General features: G+C 36.3%; 1 protein-coding gene across 1 annotated transcript in view; it reads right to left on the reverse strand.

Moving 5' to 3' along the window:
- Window positions 1-3,648: 3,648 nt before the first annotated feature.
- The window catches only part of LOC121726929 (phospholipase B1, membrane-associated-like), a 29,664-nt gene continuing 10,000 nt past the window's right edge, over window positions 3,649-23,312 (reverse strand). The window contains exons 2-7 of the mRNA XM_042114577.1: window positions 9,745-10,000; window positions 9,401-9,570; window positions 6,382-6,598; window positions 5,153-5,298; window positions 4,601-4,769; window positions 3,649-3,846 (exon numbers count right to left, since the gene is read on the reverse strand). Coding sequence (XP_041970511.1) covers window positions 3,668-3,846; window positions 4,601-4,769; window positions 5,153-5,298; window positions 6,382-6,598; window positions 9,401-9,570; window positions 9,745-10,000 — 1,137 coding nt within the window. The 3' untranslated portion in view covers window positions 3,649-3,667. The remainder of the gene's footprint in view (window positions 3,847-4,600; window positions 4,770-5,152; window positions 5,299-6,381; window positions 6,599-9,400; window positions 9,571-9,744; window positions 10,001-23,312) is intronic.

The raw sequence follows: 23,312 nt of genomic DNA on the forward strand, positions 1-23,312 counted from the left end.
CACTGCCGTGCCCCCAGATAGTTACTTTAACAATTTCAAGCCTAAGTAGGTTTTTAAGTTCTTCGCTCTTTGCAGTAGCGAATATGCTATCAACACACACAAAATAAACAAAGAGAAATATGATTTGTTTTGTGAACGATCATCAGATTCATCAGTCATCATAATTTTCAAACAAATTGTATGTATGTCGCTAATAATAATAACAATATTGTTCTCTTGCCATATTTTGTTGAATACATGGGCGTACCCAGGATTTCAGGTAGGGAGGGAGCAGCTCGTATGGTCTGTTTCGAGAAGATGGTCGTTCTGGTATATTGAAACTAATTGACTTTTATTTTTATGATAGGATATTTTGTTTCCAACACTTCATTTTGCGCAGAGTAGGTAACACGTTTTTAATTCCCACTTGCCAGGAAAATTGATGTTTATTTTATCTTTTTAGAGGGGGAGGGGGCTGAGTACGCCCATGGTTGATAACATAATTTTAAAAGTATGTTTGTACTTAACTTATCGGTTCAAACTTCAACAGGTTCAAACCTTTCAACCTAGGGCGGAAAATGTAAGAAAGTTGCTCATAGGGCGGAATATGTCGGAAAATTCTCTTTGCGTGCCAAGTCGTAATGTATTCTAAGCGCCCTACTTGTAACGTGGCGTTCGCGATAGCTACAAGGGTTTGATTGAGACCACACACTGCGTATATTGAGTAAAACTGCGTGTAAAATAAGTTTAACGATATAAATGCCGCACTCAGAATGAACATTATTAATTACTTAAATGCAATTAAGTAATTCAAAATTTTGACATAAGCCCCATACATTATATCTGTCAAACTCTTCATTAAATTGAAAGTTCATCATAATTAAGCTACGAATAAAAAAACTAAGGAATCGTAACTCCTATACTATTACCGTTTTAAATTTGGTTCCTTTTGATCTGTCATGTGTCAAGGTCACCTAAATATTGAAACGTATTTAAATGTGTACCTAAGGTACACTTTTTTGACAGGTATTGTGGAGCATCTTTTTTGACGGAGTTACTTTTCCGTAGTTTTTATTATTCGTAGTAATTAAGTAAATGTCTCTGAGTACGGTGCAGGTGGTCTTAGCTTAAAATAATATGTCATAATATAATAATTACTAGATGTCCCGCGCAGCTTCGCCCGCGTAAATTAGGAATTTTACGGAAACCGTACATTTTCCCATAAAAAATAGCTCTTATGTCCCTACTCCTTTCACTTGGTTTACTCTATATCTGTGCCAAATATTGCCATAAAAATTGCTCCAGTAGTTCGTAATTTCTGATATTTCCCCCGTTTTTCCTACATTTTCCTGAGTTTCTTCTTTCTATAGTCTTACTCGATAAATTAGCTATCTAATAAGACACTGAAATAAGTTTTTAAATCGGACCAGTAGTTCCTGAGATTAGCGCGTTCAAGCAAACATACTCTCAAGCAATATTAAGTATAGATTTTTTTCAATTATCGCTTGACAAACTCGAGTCTCGATCTAAAAGAGTATGAAAAGTACCAATAACAGGGTCATTATAGACTCATAAGTCATAACCATGGGACGATGTATGGTATAAAATGGTAGTGATGATGATGATGAATGTAATTTGCATAGTAGCATATGCTTTCCGTTCTTAAAACAACGCCGAAACTCCCAAACTTGTATCTATAAAGAATCAGGAGTTCTCTCAGCACCTTCCGAACCACGGTATACCAGGTATACCTCGGTGCAAAATCTTACTTGTTGGTAGCATATGCTTAGAATACTTCTCACGAAACCGAAGTCACCCATGTTTCCATACAAATTTTGAGGAGTTCCCTCGATTACTTATGCATCCTTCATCAGATCACCACTTTTGTGAATACAATACCAAATTGGGATGATACCCTATATACCAAAAGAAAAATTTTGAAAATCGGTTAACAAACGGCGGAGTAATCGTTGAACATAAGAAAACGAACATAACACCTCCCCCATTTTGAAAGTCGGTTAAAATTGTAGCCTATGTGTTATTCTGGTGTATAAGCTATATTATTGTAAAGTTTCATTAAGATCTGTTCAGTAGTTTTTGCGTGAAAGAGTAACAAACATCCATACATCCACACATCCATACATCCAAACAAACTTTCGCCTTTATAATATTAGTAGGATTATTCTCATAAACTGCAAAAAAATGTAAATAATTAAATTAGATATGTTTTTTAGGTTTTTGTGGTCTCAATATGTTATATGAGTAAATATACTTTTACGTGATCGGAGGAACTAAATAAAATCTTGTTTTCCTATTTGTACTATAACGAATTGCGTTTGCTAACTAAAGCATAAGCACTAAAAGTTTGCTTTACATGAAAAATATTTTGCATTCAAGCAATGGAACCAAAACAACAAAAAAAAATCGACTATGCGCAAAATTCCTAGCATACTTTAAAATAATTTTATAGCTAAGAGCAACTTTATAGCAACAACAAAAATTCTCAATTTTTTCAATAGTTCGAGAAGCGCCAGTTTTTTTTAAATCAAATTAGAAACTTATCAGTTATCAGCAATAGTAACAACAAAAATATAATTTGAGAAACAAACATAATTTTTTGGGCGGGCTGCGCCGGTGCCCCAACATGAAACCTTTCATCTAACATTGTTATTATATTACACAAAGATTAGAAACTTAATTATTATAATTGATACCTTTATACCTTACATAGTTTTTTACCCCGTTAAAGGTAGAGTACTCGTATACGATAAAATATGTAACTTATAATTTTAATAATTTCAACTAGCACCATGAATCATGATGCATCATAGGCAGAGACGACGCATTGGGATGTTGAAATCTATAAAGATGTAGCTCAAACCATGATCCCAAAAACGATTACTAGAATTGGAATATCAAATGTATTTTAGATCAACCTTCTGATATTATAGTAGCTGACCGTTTTATAGATTGGAAATAAAAAATATTTGAATATAAGCTACAATATTTTCATGCTCTGAAGACGAACGAAGAACAAAAATGTATTAAGTTTTGGAGAAGGAATCAGCGGACAACGAATCGAAGATTTTCTGTTCTTTTATTAGAAAATAGGTATTTGAAAATGTATTGCTGTCTCACCAATCTCAAGTCTCCTACCGCAGAGCGTGATAGAGACAACACGACAAAAGTTCTAATAAAAGAACAGAAAATCTTCGATTCGTTGTCCGCTGATTCCTTCCCCAAAACTTAACCGATTTTAATACTTTTTTCATTAAGAATTAAAGCAAGGATTGAGCTGTGTTCCTATGTTTTAGTTTTTTTTTGTATATTCTAGCCAGTATTGTTTTATGGGTGTTTGAACACAGAGGAAAATCTGGCCATTTTTTGGGTTTTTGAACGTTCATATCTTTTTTATTAACTAAATTATGAAAAAAAAGAAAACATTGGGATATTGTATTGGTGGACATAGCTATTCAGGAAAAAAATTATAACTCTACCGGCATTATCCAGGGAGGAAACAGGGGACAACGTTTGTATGGAAAAACCGCGGTGTGGACTCCTCTTAACTTTCAATCTAATGACTTTTGATCAACTGTTTTTCTGTAGAATGAGAAATGCATGCTATGCGTCGTCTGTAAATACGGAACATCATCTAGCTCCAATTATTTATTCCTAATTTAAGCTATCGTCACGTGTCTGAAGCACCATCTTGCTGGCCAGTTTCGAAGTAGTACTTAGAGTTCTTGTTGGTGAATATGAAGGGTGCGCTTTTGGACGGGCACTTGAAGGAGTGCATCAGTACTGGAGGCACGTTGTCCGACTTGTTGCCCACTGGCTCCAGCAGGTTGTTCCACAGGAGGTTTGCAGCTGGAAGATAAGATTTGAGGGGTTTACAAGGACAGACAGGGTGTTTCTTAGTTACTACTATTATATAGGAGCGATAACGCACTATGTGTTTTTTTTTTCAGCAAACAAGCGAATTATAGATGTGCGTTTGCTGAAAAATATATATAATTTATTTTATTATGATTTGGACCTGGTTTATCAAGCTGGGTCAGAGATGCGTGATATGCGGTGTTGTCAGGACCTAAGAAATCCAGGTGATCTATATTTCGATTGCTGTGATCGATTGCTCGCTTTCAATGAAGCAAAAACAAAAATCGCGGATAGCTCCTAAATAAATTTTTCGCCATGTTTTATGAACTCCAGATGTTTGGTCCAAACATCTGGAGTTAGCCTGCATAAATACTATGTACGAGTATGTTGTTGCTTACTTATCTTTACTTGCTAAAAGTAAGCCACAACATCCATGACAACGTATCTACAGGGTGTAACAAAAGTAGGTGATAACACTTTAGGGTGTGTATTTTTTCCTTTTAGAGAGTTCACTGTGAAAGAAGCAGCGCTGAAAGACCTTTTATTGTGATTTGTATGGGCAAGCATCCCAACGTTACAAGTTTCCTCATACGAAAGTGAAAAATAAATTGCTCTTTCAGTGCTGCTATTTTTACAGTGAAACGTACTCTGTATGAAAGTATTATTAATACTAAAGTATTATCATTATGTATGTAACACCCTTTAGAAGTTTTAGAGAAGCCCTTAAAACCTCTGTAGAACTCACCCAGCGCGTGTCCCTTCTGCGAGAAGTGGAAGCAGTCGTGTGTGATGTAGGACTGGTGTATGACGAGCGGCAGCGGCGCGCGCGGGGGGAGCGGTGCGTTGAACAGCTTCATAAACGGCTGGATCACCACTGTGAAGTCGTCGCGCGTGTCGTACCGACCGCTCGCCACCTTGACAGAATATGAGAACTTTTCAAGTGAGAATTTTCCGACGATCGTGCATGGGCAGGCAGGACTGAGATGGTTCGATGAGAAGGTATGCTGGAATACTGATAAGGTGGCTGAGATGTCTGCTGCTGATGGATAAGGATAGTATATGGGTAGTAGTGCAATGATTACTGATGTACTTTCTTGGTACTAAAAGCATCTCCATACTCAGCAAAATTGTTTTGGGCGTGAAGAGCTAAAAGATACAGACAGTCAGCAAGTTCCCAAAGTTGAATGCCGTGGTTGAATACCGCTGTCGGTGCTGACGCCACAGGAGAGAGAGACAGAGGTGGGAATGTGTGGTGGGCCTACGCCCGTTAACAAAAAAGTTCCCAAAGTGCACTCACCAGCGCCGTCTCCGCCGCCTGGTAGAGTCGTGCCTGGCGCACCAGATCCAGCAGCTCGTTGCCGCCGTTGTGGAAGCAGCGGCAGAACAGCGGGTGCATCAGACGGCACATCACCGGCCGCAGCACGCGCACAGATACCGACACGTCTGAAAGTGAGAGAATATTCTTGATTCTAGAATCTGTGTTCACAAAATGGAGGAGTTCTGGCCCGCCGGTGTAGTTTACCGATAAGATTTCGGGGAAGGCTCCCCAATGAAGCGCGCATCACGTCGCGTCGCCAAGAATGACTACGTGATAATAGTGTGAGAATAATAATATGCTGTAGGATAAGACTGTTCGGTGTGCATCCGTTGTATGATTGCCATAACACAAGTTTAACTTAGCATGGGATTAGGCGACGTGATGTACACAGCTGTCTAATTTGTGCTGTTGTCAGGGGCAGATCTTGAATTTGTGGGCCCCTGGGCTAATACTGCTTAGGGGTAACCTAATTACTCAACTAATTGCCATTTTGACAAGAAACTGTTTTCTGTAGTGATGTAGGTATTTTATGTAAATTATATGTAAAGTATTGTATCTACTATATACCAACCGAAAACAATTGATAGATGCGCACACGGGTTGATTGATCGCAGTGTTGCCGACCTTTTGATCAGCTTTTTTTTAATTCCTGATAATTTTTATTATTGACAATAATATCGTCTATAATTGGTTTCAGTTCGGTCGGGGCCCTCTGTATTCGCGGGTCCCTGGGCTGCAGCCCAAAAAGCCTTTAAGTAGATCCGTCCTTGGCTATTGTGTATTATTACATGAGTATGAGTATAATAAAGAATTTGATTTGATTTGAAAATATTTCAAGGCCACGATAGTATATCTTGTAAATCGGATGTAAGTATGTATTACATTTTTAAATGCTTAAAAGTACGTACATGACGTAATGTAATAAGAAAGTGTCCATTTAGCTAACTAATAGTCCTACAGTAGCCTTTAGTGAGCTAAAAAATTGATTTTGTTTGATTAACATTATTTAGCACCCATGTCAAGCAAAGTTTAAAAGATGGTGAAAGAAAAGATTACTATATTATATATCTGTCAAATATTTCCAAACCAGGTGAAGTCAGAAGAGTAAGGGAGTTTATAAAGGAGTAAGCCCTCCAAAGAATCAACACAAAACATTATTTTGTGTTGATTCCCCAAGGCCAGGTTGTGACACCTTTTCATATACCCACCTAAAACCGGAATCAAATTGATGATAGTCCTCGGCAGATGCGTATGGAAGTAATCCAGTGCCCGAGCCAGCTTCCGCGCGTGGGCAGTGGGCGACCACGACACGGGCGAGAGGCAGGAGGCCGAGCACAGGTCGTTCGCGCCGAGGAACACGGTGATCATCTTCCAGTCACGTGACACGTCGATATCGGGGGAAGACTGCATGCGAGCGACGAGGATCTGGAAATGATGATGAGCGTAGTGGGAACAGAAAGTTTGAATTAATTGCTTTGAGGTTAGGTACATAGAAAATTATTTATTTGTAAAAAAAAACTAAACTACAGTATAAAGAGAATCGGCCAAGTGCGAGTCGAACTCGCGCACGAAGGGTTCCGTACCGTTATAGAGCAAAAATATGCGAAATTTGTGTTTTTTGTATGGGAGCCCCCCTTAATTATTTATTTTAGTTCAATTTTATTATTATTTATTAAAGTGTAAATACAAATGAGTATTTTGTGAACGTTTCAGGGGCGTACCTGTTGCCATCATTGATATTGAGCAAAAAATTGCAAAACAAATGATGTTTGTTGTATGAGAGCCTCCCTTAAATATGTAATTTATTCTGTTTTTAGTATTTGTTGTTATACTCGTAGTGGCAACAGAAATACAATATAATCTGCGAAAATTTCAGCTCTCTATTCTCTAACAATTACCGTTCTTGTGTTACAGCCTGGAGACAGCTGACAGACAGACAGACGGACAGATAGACGGAAAGACATCGAAGTCTCAGTAATAGGGTGCCGTTTTTACCCTTTGGGTACGGAACCCTAAAAACAATAAAAGAATCCGTACTAATACACGTGGTCTTACTGCTGAAAGCGATTTTAGATAACCTTGGGTTGTCTGAAAGACCTTAAAAACCTTAGGTGATGTTAGGAATTAGAATAATAATTTAATATAAGAATTATTAGGTATACTTATAGTGACGTCCCGTAAGAAAAAAATCACTGACTGAATGACTTTTCGTCTGGATTCTAGAGACATTTTAAGGTACCCATAAAATTGAAGCTGAAAATAACTATATTATATTACCATGCAAGGTTGTAAATATAAATATCTAATTGCTGATATAAATCAGAACTGCCTTTTTATACGAATAAAAACATCGAATGTAGAACCCTTATTAAATTATTTAATAATTTGGATAATTATCGCAGACGTGACGCAACCTGTAAATCACCGCCTTAACCTTTAAGACTTTCTACCTGATATTACTCAATCGAAAATTATAAAACACATGTTAATCTTACTGGTTCGTCCATTTGGGAGTCATGCTTCGTACGTGGGAGAGCCATGCTTCGGCACGAATGGGCCGGCTCGACCGGAGAAATACCACGTCCTCACAGAAAACCGGCGTGAAACAGCGCTTGCGCTGTGTTTCGCCGAGTGAGTGAGTTTACCGGAGGCCCAATCCCCTACCCTATTCCCTTCCATACCCTCCCCTATTCCCTTCCCTTCCCTACCCTCCCCTATTACCCTATTCCCTATTAAAAGGCCGGCAACGCACCTGCAGCTCTCTGATGCTGCGAGTGTCCATGGGCGACGGAAGTTGCTTTCCATCAGGTGACCCGTTTGCTCGTTTGCCCCCTTATATCATAAAAAAAAATTGGATAAATCATCTATTTTTTTTGTTACTTATACCACTTTCCTTATTTGGATATGTATTTTTTTTCTTTTTAAGTGCGTTTGACAAATATGTGTATCATTTGAACATACTATTTTAGTACCTGTAACTTTTAAATAAGCATTTGACGTTAACATTAACGACGTTAAAAATATCACACAAGTAGCGTTTTTACTAAAACAATAGACTTGGTTAATTAGTTAACACTTAACTGTTACAGCAACATTATTTTGCTCATTATATTTGAAAAATAACTTACCTACCACAGTAGGTAACGACCGGTTCCTTCATTTCATAATAACCGAGGCTAGACACTAGAATCTAGATAGTGATTAATGCCTCAAAGTTGCATATCGACGATTTAACTGGAATTTCGTTTAACAGACTTAAGTCTGTGTAGTTATTATGTTTTAGCCAAGATTAACTACTTTGTTGCAAAAATTCAAATTCTTGTAAGAAAAAAATATGATTACAGTGAAATTAATCGAAGTAATATATTTTTACCATTGTTTTACGATTAACGCCGACATCGCGCGTTGTCTGCGTCTTTTGAACGCATTTTTGAGATAAGTCGATTAGGTAAGCATTTTATCATTTTGACCCGTGACGACATCTCCTTGCATACGTGTGATGTGATAAAGACCTATCACACATTCACCCACAGGTTTTTAACGTTTAAGTCTTCAAGCCATGTGCGAAGTCTTTTTTTACATGGGGAAATGCTTTGCCCATCCCCGGAAGATTAGAGACATCGGCCGGGGTATATGGGACTCTCCGTTGGATCTACCCACTAAAATCCCATGGTGCTACTCTCTCCGCTTAGAAACAGCTGTTGAGCCGTACCACGAAACCGTTTGGGACTCTAACAAACGAGAAATGACGTTGTTAGAGCAGGTGACGTGGGAGAGCCATGCATCGGCACGAATGGGCTGGCTCGACCGGAGAGATACCACGGGCTCACAGAAAACCGGCGTGAAACAGCGTTTGCGCTGTGTTTCGCCGAGTGAGTGAATTTACCGGAGGCCCAATCCCCTACCCTATTCCCTTCCCTACCCTGCCCTATTACCTTCCCTCCCCTATTCCCTTCCCTACCCTCCGCTATTACCCTATTCCCTCTTAAAAGGCCGGCAACGCACCTGCTCTTCTGATGCTGCGAGTGTCCATGGGCGACGGAAGTTGTTTCCATCAGGTGGCCTGTTTGCTCGTTTGCACTTTGCCCCCTTATTTTATAAAAAAAAAAAACATAGAATTCTCATTCGATGGTTTGATTCTCAAAACGGTTTCGGAGTGGGCCTCCTGTTACGGGCACGATCAACCCACCGCAACTTTACCAGCGGTTAAGCATGGGTGTGTCCTACCTTGGCCTGTTTATAAGCGTCCTGGTCGGAGGCCACCGGGAAGGCCACGTTGAGCCTGGCGTTCTTCGTCAGCCACTCCCCCGTGCCCGTGGAGTAGCCACGAAGTTTTGGGTTGTATTCCTTCAGGATGTTCGGTAACGTTAGGAACTCTCGCCATGTGCTGTCACCACCTGAAACGACAGTAGAAACAGAAGAACTTAAACGTAAGTAAATCTGGAAAATAAAAATCTTTTCATTTGTTTTAAGGCATCAAAGCCTACCGAATTAAATAGCAATCAAAGAACATCCAATAAAAAGTAACAAAAATTGACCGTTGGAAAAGAAAACTCAAAAGTGAGTATTACCTGCACACCAAGAAACTCCCCTATGCTCGACTATGGCTCCCAAAGCGAATTCTTCCAGTGCGCCACTACCAGCCACCAGGGAATCCCCAATCGCGGCCACTACATCTATGTCTCCTGGTCTAAGGCGGTGGACGGAAGTCGGCACCTCTTTACTCCGACCCCAGGGTACGGAGTCCTGGCAGGGGAATGGAGTGTCCGGAGAGAAGGCGCGCTGCCGACGAATGTTCGATTTACGAGGTGGATACTTGATGTCAAACTGAAACAAGTTCGATAGTTGGAAGTATAGTTCCAGAATAGCAGAATGGCAGTAGCTAAAGCTGGTTCTTCTTCAGAATAAAGCACTATCATGACCAGTGCAGAACATGAATTAGACGACAGACTTTATAATGTTATAGGTATTATAGGAACACCGTTGCCATGTATCCTGACTTTCTAGATTGATCGTAGATTTGGATTTACATCTATCAGAGAGTGAACTGTGATGGAAAGTTATGTTGACGGTCCACTACGGGTTTAGGGTTTCAAAATTTAATAGTTCTTGGCCCTTCTAATTTAAATATGATGATTTTATTCGTGGAATTTTATGAAAAATATTGCAAGGTCAAGTCCTCAATTTAACGAAATATTGACCCAGAAATTAATTCAGCATACGCAACTGAATCGCGCTCAAAACAGCTCACAATTCATTTCGCGGCTGAGAAAGTGTCATCGTACGCTGCATTTCAATGCGTTTATAACGCGTACCTAGCAAATTGGCTCTTGGTAGTTTTGAAATTCATAAAATGCATTTTTTCATTAATTTTATGATTAATTATTTTGTAAAACAATATTATTTCTTCTTTCACTATCTAATTTTTTCTTAGTCTATGACTATCTTAACATTTCTTACTATTTCACATGAAATACGGTCATTTCATTTTTAGGGTTCCGTACTCAAATTGTAAAAACGGGACCCTATTACTAAGACTTTGATGTCTGTCTGTCCATCAGTCCGTCTTCAGGCTGTATCTCAAGAACCGATATAGCTAGAATTCTGAAATTTTCAAAGATTGTATATTATAACCTGTTGCCACTATAACAACAAATACTAAAAAAATAATTTAAGGGGGGCTCTCATACAACAAACATATTTTTATGCTATTTTTTGCTGCTTATCAATAATGGGTTTTATAATTATCTAATAATAAAATTTATAATAATAATGGGGGGCTCCCATACAAAAAAAACACCTTTTTTCACTTATTTTTGCTCTATAATGGTACAGAAACCTTCGTGCGCGAGTCCAACTCGAACTTGGCCGATTCCTATTGATATGCAACTGTTATAAAAATAGATAACAATAGTTTCGAACTATTTATAAGAGACCTTAATAAATTAAGTGCATATAATTAACATAGTTAAATATTTTAATGATGAAATTCAATGAAAAATTTCTCATTTTAATAAGAATACTGAACCCTACCTTATAAATGTTTCTACACCTAATTAGTTATTTATTAAGTAAGTTCACACCTGGTGTTAGTTGTTACGTTTATCACAAAGATATATATGTATTTTATTATACTAGAGATCGCCCAATGGTCGATATTCGACCTTAGTTCCAACGACATTAGGATTACCTACTACCTATATTTTGTAAAAAATATTGACTTTTTCATATTTTTTTCAACTCTTGTCTCTGGGACTCAGCTGATCTCAGACTGGCCGTGTAAGCATTGTCTAATAGTATCTGAGATTCAATAAAAAAAACTATAATCCATTTTCAATTTGTCACCTTGTTGTCAACAGACTTCAACCATAAATAGAAGAGTATAATTCGTATGTATAGGCTTGTCAGTCAAAAATCTGTCATTTTTCCTAGTGCGTGTGTTGTAGTGTGTGTAATGTTTTATTTGTTATAAAAATGTATGATAAAAGCATAATTTCAAAATAATATTAGCTCGATGCACTCCTTCACCTTAAAAACTATAACTGTGCAAAATTTCATTCACCTACGTTTCCCCATTTTTCGTCAAAAGGGTTACAAAGTTTTTGGCTCACGTATTAATATATAGATTACTAGCGAACCGTCCCGGCTTCGCACGGGTATAAAATATATTATAGCCTATAATATGTGACTTACTGGAGAAATGATTAGGTAATCATAGTAATGATTATTAATATTTAATACCGACCAATGCGGGCTACGGACCCGTGGCCCGCATTGGTCGGTCCCACGTCGGTACCGCCGCGCGCCGCAAAAGCTACGTCAAGCGACAAGCAATTTTTAAATCTGTAATATCCATAGACTTAATATATACTATTATAGGTTTATGGTAATATCTTCGAAAATATTTATCTAATTCATATGCTGTAAAGGGCCTATAGATCTATATTAAATCGATAATGTATTTAAAGTATTTAATTGAATAAGGATTTTTGCCGTATTGGTTAAAATCGTTTCGAAAATAAGCCATCATTTGAAGTTAAAAGTAAATGACAAAAAATGTTATTGTGGGAAATCCTTATGGATCTCTTATGAGATAGTCATATACCATCGCGGAGTTTTCTGTAGACCTTTTCATAGTGTACAAATACTTGGTACATTATTTTTATGAATTTCGTAGGGTTTAGCCTGCGTTTGCAATGTAAGCGAAAAAAATGTAATTATTTACGACATCACATTAGAAACCCCAAAATTAACAGTATTTTTCCACTATTTAATAAATGTTATTATACTTATAAGCCTTCCTCTTTAATCACTCTATCTATTAAAAAAAACCGCATCAAAATCCATTGCGTATAATTTCCGGAATTCTTTCACATATTTAATGTCAATTCGACGATATAATAATATTTATTGGTACCTAAAACAAACAAGGTAAACAAACAACAAATTATTATTTATTGCCTATTAATCAACAGGTGCTGCAATATTAATTAAACAGAGCTTAAATTATGACAGCATAAGTTGACCGCTAGATTTTCTGCAGATTTTTATGTCTCCGAGGCAAGTATAAATAGTCAGTACTTAAGCAAGACGCGGTTCGGCTCTGTGATTGGTCCAAATTTTGACAGCCAACCAATCACAAAGCCTGAACCGTGTCTTGAGACCGAGATGCATCTTGAGTACTGCCTATTTAAACCGGCCCTAGATTTTCATACTTAATTACACAAAATATTTGTAACGAACCAGCAAAAATATTTTAACTGCGAGCTTGTACAAAACTACTTAATATACTTAGTGCAAAAGTACAATATAATACAATTATTGTTAAAAAAATCTATACTTAGTTATAATAATAAAGCGATATCTTTTCATGATTTCATTTCAAATTGATTTACAACCCTAATGAGATGGGTACCTAGTACCTAGCTAAGTATCTACCATGAAATAGTTATATATTTATAATGACTTTATGACCGTATAAAATTATATTGCAGTTATTATGAATTGTAATACCTTAATATTATACCACTCACTAGTTACCAGTAACCTGTTACAAAGTTACAACCAGATTAATATTTTTTGTTGACCTTAAAAGTCAGAGGCAAACTATAGAAGTCTAATAAACATGACCTACTGTTGTTTGTCTGTCTGCTTCAGTCCAGGCACCAGGGACCCGATTATTATACTTCGAATATCGATTCGATCATAGGTTGACTCACTAGGGCACATAAGCTCTACTTCACGCGCGAGCAGAATAGCATACGATTAAATATTCGAGGTACTAGAATCGGACTCCTGTCGTGACTCTACCATTAAGATTTGCCAAAATAGTGCATGTCTAATGAAGTAATGAGTCGCAGAAAAGTTTCTCACGAGCACATTATTTAATAAACTGTACACAGATGACGAAATATTGAAAGGTAACAAATTATACATTTTCTTTGTACGTGGGAACGAACACTTGTGACAATATTGTTTACTTTACACTTTTAAACTGCAAGAATATTTTATAAGGTCGTAATAAAAAATCATGCGCCGATTACGCTTAAAAATGGAACCTACTTAGATGAAATAATTTGCTGATAAATTTTCTCACGTCATACTGTAGTTTATAAAATCTAATTTAAAGTATTAGGGTGGAAAAACGTGGGAAAAGGATTTCAAGAGATAGTATGGGACATCTCTTGAAATCTTACTATACGACTATTCTAGAGTCTACAGTCTAGACTTTTCAATTAGCTCCTTAGGCAAAACACTATAAGTCTGGACTCTGAAGATTTTTGAAATATAAAATTATATAGAGCGCTGTAAAAACTCTAGCGAATAGCGATCCTTATGCAATCGTCATAACTCATAAGGATGTTTATGACTAGAAAATTATTATAATGCTCACAATTTCGTCGGTTGACGGTCAGATCTGTAACAAGTGATAACGCAGCCTTAAACTTGGCGTAGAGTGTAGCTGGATGCATCGGGTCGCATTTTCGTACAAGTTTTATGAGCCATTCGCACTCGGTCATAAAACTTGTTCGAAATGCGGCCCGCCCCGGTTCGCTCTGTTACAATTTGCGCGAAGCGTAGTTTGTGTTGCCACTTGCCGCCAATCTGACTGTCAAGAAGCTAGCGTTATTCGACCGATCGCGATGATCTGCACCTGCAAACCAGTTTCATTCAACTCATTCAGTTGTAAACTGTCTAGTCATTGACCCCGTATCATGATTTATGAATGACTCATGTTAATATACAGTGTGTAACAAAAATAAGTGATAACACTTTAGGGTGTGTACGTGTTCCTTGAGAGTTCACTGTGATAGTAGCAGCTTCCACTTTCACAGTGAACTTCAGCGCTGCTACTTTTACAGTGAGCTCTCTAAAAGGAACACGTACACACCCTAAAGTATTATCACTTATTTTTGTTACACCCTGTATATTATAAATATTTTGTATGCGTGTTTGTAATATCCTACTATCCTACTTCCTACTAATATTATAAAGGCGAAAGTTTGTTTGGATGTATGGATGTGTGGATGTATTGATGTTTGTTACTCTTTCACGCAAAAACTACTGAACGGATTTTAATGAAACTTTACAAATAATATAGCTTATATATCAGAATAACACATAGGCTACAATTTTAACCGACTTTCAAAATGGAGGAGGTGTTATGTTCGTTTTTTTATGCTCAACGATTACTCCGCCGTTTGTTAACCAATTTTCAAAAATTTTTCTTTTGGTATATAGGGTATCATCTCAATTTGGTATTATATTCACAAAAGTGGTGATCTCATGAAGGATCCATAAGTAATCGAGGGAACTCCTCAAAATTTATAGGAAAGCATGTGGTGACTTCGGTTTCGTGAGAAGTATTCTAAGCATATGCTACCAACAAGTAAGATTGTGCACCGAGGTATACCTGGTATACCGTGGTTCGGAAGGTGCTGAGAGAACGCCTGATTCTTTATAGATACAAGTTTGGGAGTTTCGGCGTTGTTTTAAGAACGGAAAGCATATGCTACTATGCAAATTACATTCATTATCATCATATTAAGTATAAATATTGCATAGTAATGCATCGTCCCATGATTATGAGCCTATTATGACCCTGTTATTGGTACTTTTCAGAGTCTTTTAGATCGAGACTCGAGTTTGTCAAGCGATAATTTAAAAAAATCTATGCTTAATACTATAAACCTGAACTACAGGTCCGATTTAAAAACTTATTTCAGTGTTAGATAGCTCATTTATTGAGTAAGGCTATATGCTATATATTATCACGCTAAGCCTAATACGACCGAAGAAACTCAGGAAAATGTGGGAAAAACGGGGGAAATATTAGAAAGGGTTTATCTCACGAACTACTGGAGCAATTTTTATGGAAATATTTGGCACAGATATAGAGTAGATCACGTGAAGGGAGTGTAGCTATTTTTTATGGGAAATGTACGGTTTCCGTAATATTCCTAATTATCGTGGGCGAAGCCGCGCGGGACATCTGGTTATGTATAATTGAACTCTTTCTAAACGGCTAGGGACATATTCAGATTTCTGATGAAATCTGAATATGTCCCTAGTCCCTAGTCCCTATAATTTTGTGTGTATTCAAGGGGGTTTGAGAATGGTTTAAATTCATAATCCGGCTTAAAAAAATATGTGGATAGTTAGAAAATTTAAGAATTTCTTACCACTTTAAAATTATGTCAAATTACACTATTAACAATAGTTTAGGCAGCGACCACATATGGACGCCCTGCCGGAACGCACTCTGTTCATACATTTTATTGTGACCCCGCATACTATAAAAATTCTTACGTTTCAAATAAGTCCGAATTTTTCTAATCAGAAACGAAAAGGTATTTCAAATGTGCCATTTAAAATTAGAATAGGCAGCCCATTAATACTGCTGGCTTGTAATAAGTCTGTCAATTCATTGTTTAGGTACGACTGGTATTTTCATCTTCGGATCGATCATACATACAAAATTATGTTGACCACATTTGAGAAGCCCATGATACATGTATGAGTATTCATTATATTCTGTGTTCTATTTCGATGTAGTGAATACATAAAAATCTGTCAAAAGAACCTTAAAAACCTAGTTTTTATTATTCGTAGTAAAAACCGAACACTAGTAGCAGTCAGATTTGTTTCTCTACAGTCTACACAATTTACATACGTGATACGAAGTACAAACCTGCAATATTTTGTTAAGAAACACCAAGTAGTAGGGCATTTCGGCCTACCTATACTGTGCAACAAGTAATAATTTATACATAATTTATTAATTAACTAAGTTGTCTAAGCTGTTCGCGTGCTCATGCTATAGTAATGCTTACTAATTAAATTTGTTTGGTTCAAATAGCATAGACTGTAGACGCAGTTCGCTGTTAAAGTAGCTGCGTTGAAAAAGTAAGGACCCTGAGCCATGTAAGGCCACTCTAACGGGGAAATGCTTGTTATAAGTTTATTAACTAAATAAATTAAGAAAACAATTTATCAAGTAATGCTCTGTTTAATAAGGTATCATGTTATAAATCTCTTTTTAACCTAGCTTCAATAGCCATTTAATAAACTTAAGTTTTGTAAAGCTCTTCCAAATGGCCTTGCAAGGAACACAGCTCCAAACAAGGCCAATATTATACATCAGTCGTTTAACTTGAAAATAGAGTTACAAGTATTTATTTATTTGCTTTTACTAAAACGACATTATAATTTCTTTCAATTAAGCAACACATTAAATGTTCAACATATTTGTATCATTTAAAAAAAACTATAACAAACATTGCTTGAACATCATCTTTTAACTAAGAGTATATTAATGGAAATTCTTAAAAAATAGTATTAATGAGTATCACATTGACATCTTATAACTAATTACCAATGCGTTTTATAATGCAATCAATTTTTTTTTAAATCTTAAATGGCCTTCTTATAGGCCCGTTCTTAATAAGGCCAAAATGTTCAATATGCGTGTATAAGTTTAATAATCTTAATAAGTAAAGATGTTATAAAAAACAACATTATTTTAATTCTTACGGTACGCATATTATATAACTAAAACTAACTGTTTATATGTTAATGATTTTTAGATGTTCCTTGTAAAGTTCATGTTCCCTAGCAAGGCCAACTATCAAATCTTTGGTTGGGCCTTATAAGGAACCACCGGCCTTCCTAGGAACATTACCAATATTTTAACTTAAATCAAGGCATAAGTAGATTTTCTTTTATTAGTACTATACATATATACCTATACGACAATGCCCTGTAATTAAATTTGAGATAGATATAGGTTATGTAACTAAAAAATAAAGTTTTTCAGGGTGCGGAAATTACAATTGTAACCTCGACAACCAAAGTCTACAAACAGTGAGATCTCACTGCCACAATTGCGGCGCGATCGACTTGCCGTTTATGGCCATAAGTTTGATGGATCTAAGTGTGTAGTAGAAAGAATATGTGCTAACATGACGATAACTACGAATTTTTAACAGTTGGCCTTCAAAGGAACATGGCCTTACATGGCTCAGGGTCCTTAACTATTATTTAACACTCGGATTACATCAAAAGATAAACAGAACGGTCTTTAGGATGATTGATGAAACTCAAAAATCTAAACTTCTTTACTAAAGACATCGCATTCGCACCGATGCTGTGGAAAAAGACGAAAAACTCTTACATACCATTAAATGTACAGTCATATTTAAATCGTATAACTACGATTTCCCGTATTACCGTTCTGTTTATCTTTTGATGTAATCCGAGTGCAAAATAATAGTTACTTTTTCAACGCTGCTAGTTAAACAGTGAACTATATGCACACCGGAAAGTTTTAACTTTTATCACTTAGTTTTGCTAAACCTGTATAAATTATAATCAAGAATATGATATAAGCTGATATATAGTTAAAGTTTAGCTAACATAATATGTTAGCTAAAGTTTAAGTTGTTTTAAATTGGTTACTGTCAATCTACGCTTGCAAAGGAGTAGGATAGCGAGTTAACAAAAACAAATTATTTAAATTATTATCAACAAAATAATACAAAGTAAGTCTTGCCTAAATGTAAGGGTATAAAATGAGCACTAGCGTAAGTCGTTACTTAAAATAAAGTTGGATAACACTCGACGCAACCTTTCAATACAAACAAACGATAATAAACCTCCATGTATGGCCGGTACAAATTGCTGGATTATCACTGTTCCACTCGAAACTTGTTAAAGCGCGAGACTGGATATCTGCAAGTGGTTCCGTCGAGTGTAGTTCTAATTTCCCAAAAACACAGTAGCACCTTTTCAGCAAGGTAACTTAGCTTGCTGCACAAAAACATGTTACTGCGTTTTTGTCGTGAAATTAGAACACAATGTGTTAAGATTGTTGCTGAAGATAAATTTTTGTCAAATCATATGAATGTACCCAAAAAATCTTTTTTCATCTTCTAATAAATCAGAATATAATGTATGAAATTCTTCGAAAATTAATCTTTTTTTATTTATATTATTAACCCATATTTTTCGTTTCCTCTTGTTTCTCTTTTCCTCTTCTGATAAAATACAGCTAATTACAACAATATCTTCGCACTATCCTCTATAATGCAAATGCACGTTAACAGGCTATGACGGACTAAGGTCTAAGAATAACTAAATTGCCGATGCGGAATCCGAATGCAGTGGACGCACCCCATCAGCATTTCGTAAATGACGACGCTCCGTCCGCTCCGTACGCTCCGATTCCTATCCAGTGGATGCGCAGCTTAATTAGTTTATTTTTATTATCTTTCGTGTAATTTACGATAATTGCTTTTTTGGTAAATCAAAATTTTGTAGTCGATTTTTTAAAATTTGTGTACAGTTTAGCTGACAAAAATTTAACTTAAAAATCACAATATAATTTTTGTTACTGTATAGATATAATTTCTTGTTAGTTATTACTTGTATTTAAACGGCTAGAATATTTTAAACAAGTCCGTCACGAGTCAAGTAAAGAAGACATGGTATTATGTGTCACAACTCACAACCCACAATAAGACTATAACTGCAAAGAGCAGAGGTCAGCAAGCTAAACACCGCAACACATAAACCATGTAACCACAGAGGGCAGTATAATTAAATATGTCGTAACACAAGTACTCTTTACTACTAACTAGAGGAGATAGAAAACCTCAAGTAAAAATCCAAAATATAAAATACTCGTGTCACAGTGTTTGTGCGCGAACTTCTCTATAACGGCTCAACCGATTTTAATGAATTTTTGTATGCAAATTCGTTAGGCCTGAGAATAGGTTTTTATTTACTTTTTATATTGATACTATAAATAATTTATATGGCAAAACAACATTTGCCGGGTCAGCTAGTATGTTATAAGAATCTATTGACTCCAAAAAAGAGCCAACTAGGCTCACCGGGAGTGCCAGCAGTAATGAATAAAATATGTATATACAGTCGTGGCCAACTAATTAGGGACGCTATATCACGAAAACGCATGTGTTTCTCAAAAGGCCGAGAAACCCTTTGTCAAAGTAGCTTTAAAGTTTTTACCATTGACAACAAGTAAATTGACTAGCACTCTTAATATTTAGTGGTCAGAAAAGGAAATAGATATTTGCCATAGCTATTTTTTAGGTAAATACGTAACTGCCATTTTCTCATTATTGACTGATACGTGGACAACTAATTAGGGACATGTCAAATTTTAACTACAAAATTAAATATGCTGGTAAATATTTAAATGTTTATTATATTAAAATGTTAATTAACAAAATTTTAACAAAAAACAAAATGAAAAACTGACATTCTAATAACCAGTATGGTTTCCTTTGTTGGTTAAAACCATTTGACATCGGCGTGGTATTGATGCAATCAAACTAATGCAAGTTTCTAAAGGAATATTATTCCAAACAGCTTAGAATTGCTCGTAAATGTTGCAATTTTTTTCTCGGCTTCGTACCATAAGTGTTCGACTGGACTTAGGTCTGGCCTGTTTACGGGCCAATCTAGTACCATCACTGACTGCTGCGCTAGTAACGATTTGACGGGCTGCGCCTTATGGTTTGGGTCTTTATCGTGTTGGAACGTTTACAATCCTGGCAACACTTCTTCAGCATACAGTATTCTAATATTTGTTTATATTGAAACTGGTCTAGTTTTCCACCACTTTTTATAGGCCCTCCTCCTAGGATTCCATGTCCTGAAAAAGTAGATTCTATCAAAAACGATTATCTTCTAGAATCAAAATGTCAACAGCTGTTAAGGCAAATATCCGAAAGAATACAATACTATTACTTACGTATTATGTAACGGAACCCAAAAACTTGATTTCGTAAATATTCCGATGTATGTGACACGTGTAACATGTTATGGAAGGAAATACTTAGTTATAACGGATATAGTGTAGGAAATTGAGGTGACAATATTACCTCAGCAGAAAAGTGTATTGCTATCTGTCTCCTTAATATTATGCATCCCTTCGTTCGTCTCACATACTCAGGGTGGGTTGCACCAGAGGCATGGTTATAGTTACAGTTATGGTCAAAGTTATGGTTGAAGTTAAGGCTAACTTTAACTTTAACTTTAACTTTGACCACAGAATTTGACAGATGACAGCTGGTCCGACAAGGCTCGAAATGAACGTGGGCGGGGGCGCTGCTGGTAAAGGAGAACTGTCAAAAATGGCGTTTTTGTATGATGACAGCGTTGTTCCTTTTTTCGCCACGTTCATTTAAAGCCTTGTTGAGCTAGCTAAAGTAAGTTGGTGCAAGCTACTCTTAGTCAGAAGTCATAACCTGGGGGTTACGGGTTGAAACGAAATACTAATTTCGTGTGAAAAGCACAAGCAGTGATAAGGTCAACTGACATTTTTTTATCCATTCCACAAATTTACTATGCTTTTGAAACAAACGAAAAGATGTTGCTTGTGTTTTCACTATGCAGTTAATTGTGCTACAAAAACTACAAACTTAATAACTTAAGGACTAAGAACTCGCCTGATTGATTTTGAAGCTTTTTACATATTATAGTATTGTGCTTCGTGACCTCAGATTTCACATTGAAATTACAAACTTTAAAAAATATCGTCCATTTTCGTTTAGTATCCATAGATATACATAAAATCTCTTGATGTACCTACCTATACGGTACCCAAAATTAAAAATCATTAAGCCCATGGGCTTAGAGAATTTAACGCTAATATATTTTGTAATCATACGTAATGAAGTTTTTTAACATATACGGAGTTATGTAAGGACTCTTCACTCAATATCTCAAGACGAAACTGTGTCATAAGACGTCTTTTGTTTAACCTTTATGTTAAAAACCATCGCCACAGTTAGTTCACACGTACATAATGTGATTTGAATTTCATTAGGTGTTTTATGTTTGTTTAATGACTGCTAATAATAATGCGCGGTATGGATTTATCTGACTGAAGTGATAACTCTTCATAAACTGCTAAAGTAATTTAGTTAAAATTCGGTGTGGAGATACTTCGAGTCCCGGAAAAGGGCAAATGAATTCAAAAAAAAATATTAAAAAAAACTTCGGCGTAACTAAGTTGCGGTTACCTTAATAATATGTAGATATTTATTACCTTTATTTGGCGCACACAGAGACATATATTAAGTACCTAACTGTAAGATTTTGACATAAACCCAATATTGCATAAATTATCTCTGAACTCTTCATTTAATTTGCGGCTGTAAGAAAAGCATAAAGATCTGAAGGCCTTTTAATACCAATTTATACTGGACAAAAAATTATCAAGAACCTTTAATTTCTTTAAACTAAATAATAATTAAAAAAAAAACAGTAAAAAAGCCTTGAAATGTAAAAGTACCTGCTCGTTCGCAATAAAACTGTAATGTATATTCAAAGCACTTAATATTTCGTACCTACATTAAATCCTTGTAAATATGCCATAACTGTTTCGACACAGCTATCAAGTCAAAACAAAAGGATTATGAAATATTAACACACTAGATGTCCCGCGCGGCTTCGCCCGCGTAAATTAGGAGTTTTACGGAAACCGTACATTTTCTCGCAAAAAATACCTTATGTCACTTCACGTGATCTACTCTATATCTGTGCCAAATAACATAAAAATTGCTCCAGTATTTCGTGAGATAAACCCTTTCTAATAATTTTCCCCGTTTTTTCCACATTTTCCTTTGTTTCTTCGGTCCTATTAGGCGTGATAATAATTATATAGCCTATACTCTATAGTCTATAGCATTCTTCGATAAATCGAACCAGTAGTTCCTGACAAACAAACAAACAGACAAATTCTTCAGGTTTAAATAATATTAGATTGGATATTTTTAAATCGCTTGACAAACTTGAGTCTCGATCTAATCAAATTATGAATTTCTGCAAAATTTCATTTAGCGCCTAGACTAAAAAGGTCAATAACCGCTACCGCCTCGTTTCGTCGAGTACAGTATGACGCTGCCACATGTAGTAAGCTATAGGGTCCCACACATTAACAGTCCGCCTGCAGGCTCTGGTCGGCAGGCTGCCTGACAGTCATTGACCGTCGATACAAAATCTACAAAATCGTCAGGGGTGAGTCTGTGCTCTTTTCCGATTAACTGCCAGGCGGCGGCCTCCCAGCACGCTGAAGCATCGTGTCACTAACTGGAATCTACTGACTTGTATGACGTTGAAAATAAATATTAAATACTATTTCTTTCGTAAGCTCGCATGCGGCTATGATCATAAACATTAGCACAGATGCCTTATTGCGTTGAAACTTGTATTGAAATTCTGTTATGCCTTTTACGAACCTATTATTATATTATTATTGTCGATATATGAGTATCTAATAAAATTTTATGCTTTATGATTATAGGCTGTCATAGAAATACAAAAGCTTCTTATCTACTTTTAGGTTTCATGAATCATAAATAATTAATGTGGAAGATGATGAACATGAAAGTGACCGCAAAGACTGGAGACATAGTCGATCTAAATGTGTGCGTGCGTACGATTCAACGGCAAAGTAAAGCGATTTTCGTCGTACGGTCGAGCGGCGACTTCAACCTACCCACGTAAGTAAGTAATAGGGTCAGTTATCGAGATAAATACATCGGAACGGTGGAATTACGACACAACATGTAAAAAGAAGCAGCAGGTTATATGACGCAACTGGTAAAAT

Source organism: Aricia agestis, chromosome 5, assembly GCF_905147365.1.
Source record: "Aricia agestis chromosome 5, ilAriAges1.1, whole genome shotgun sequence".
Classification (NCBI taxonomy): Eukaryota; Metazoa; Arthropoda; class Insecta; order Lepidoptera; family Lycaenidae; genus Aricia; species Aricia agestis.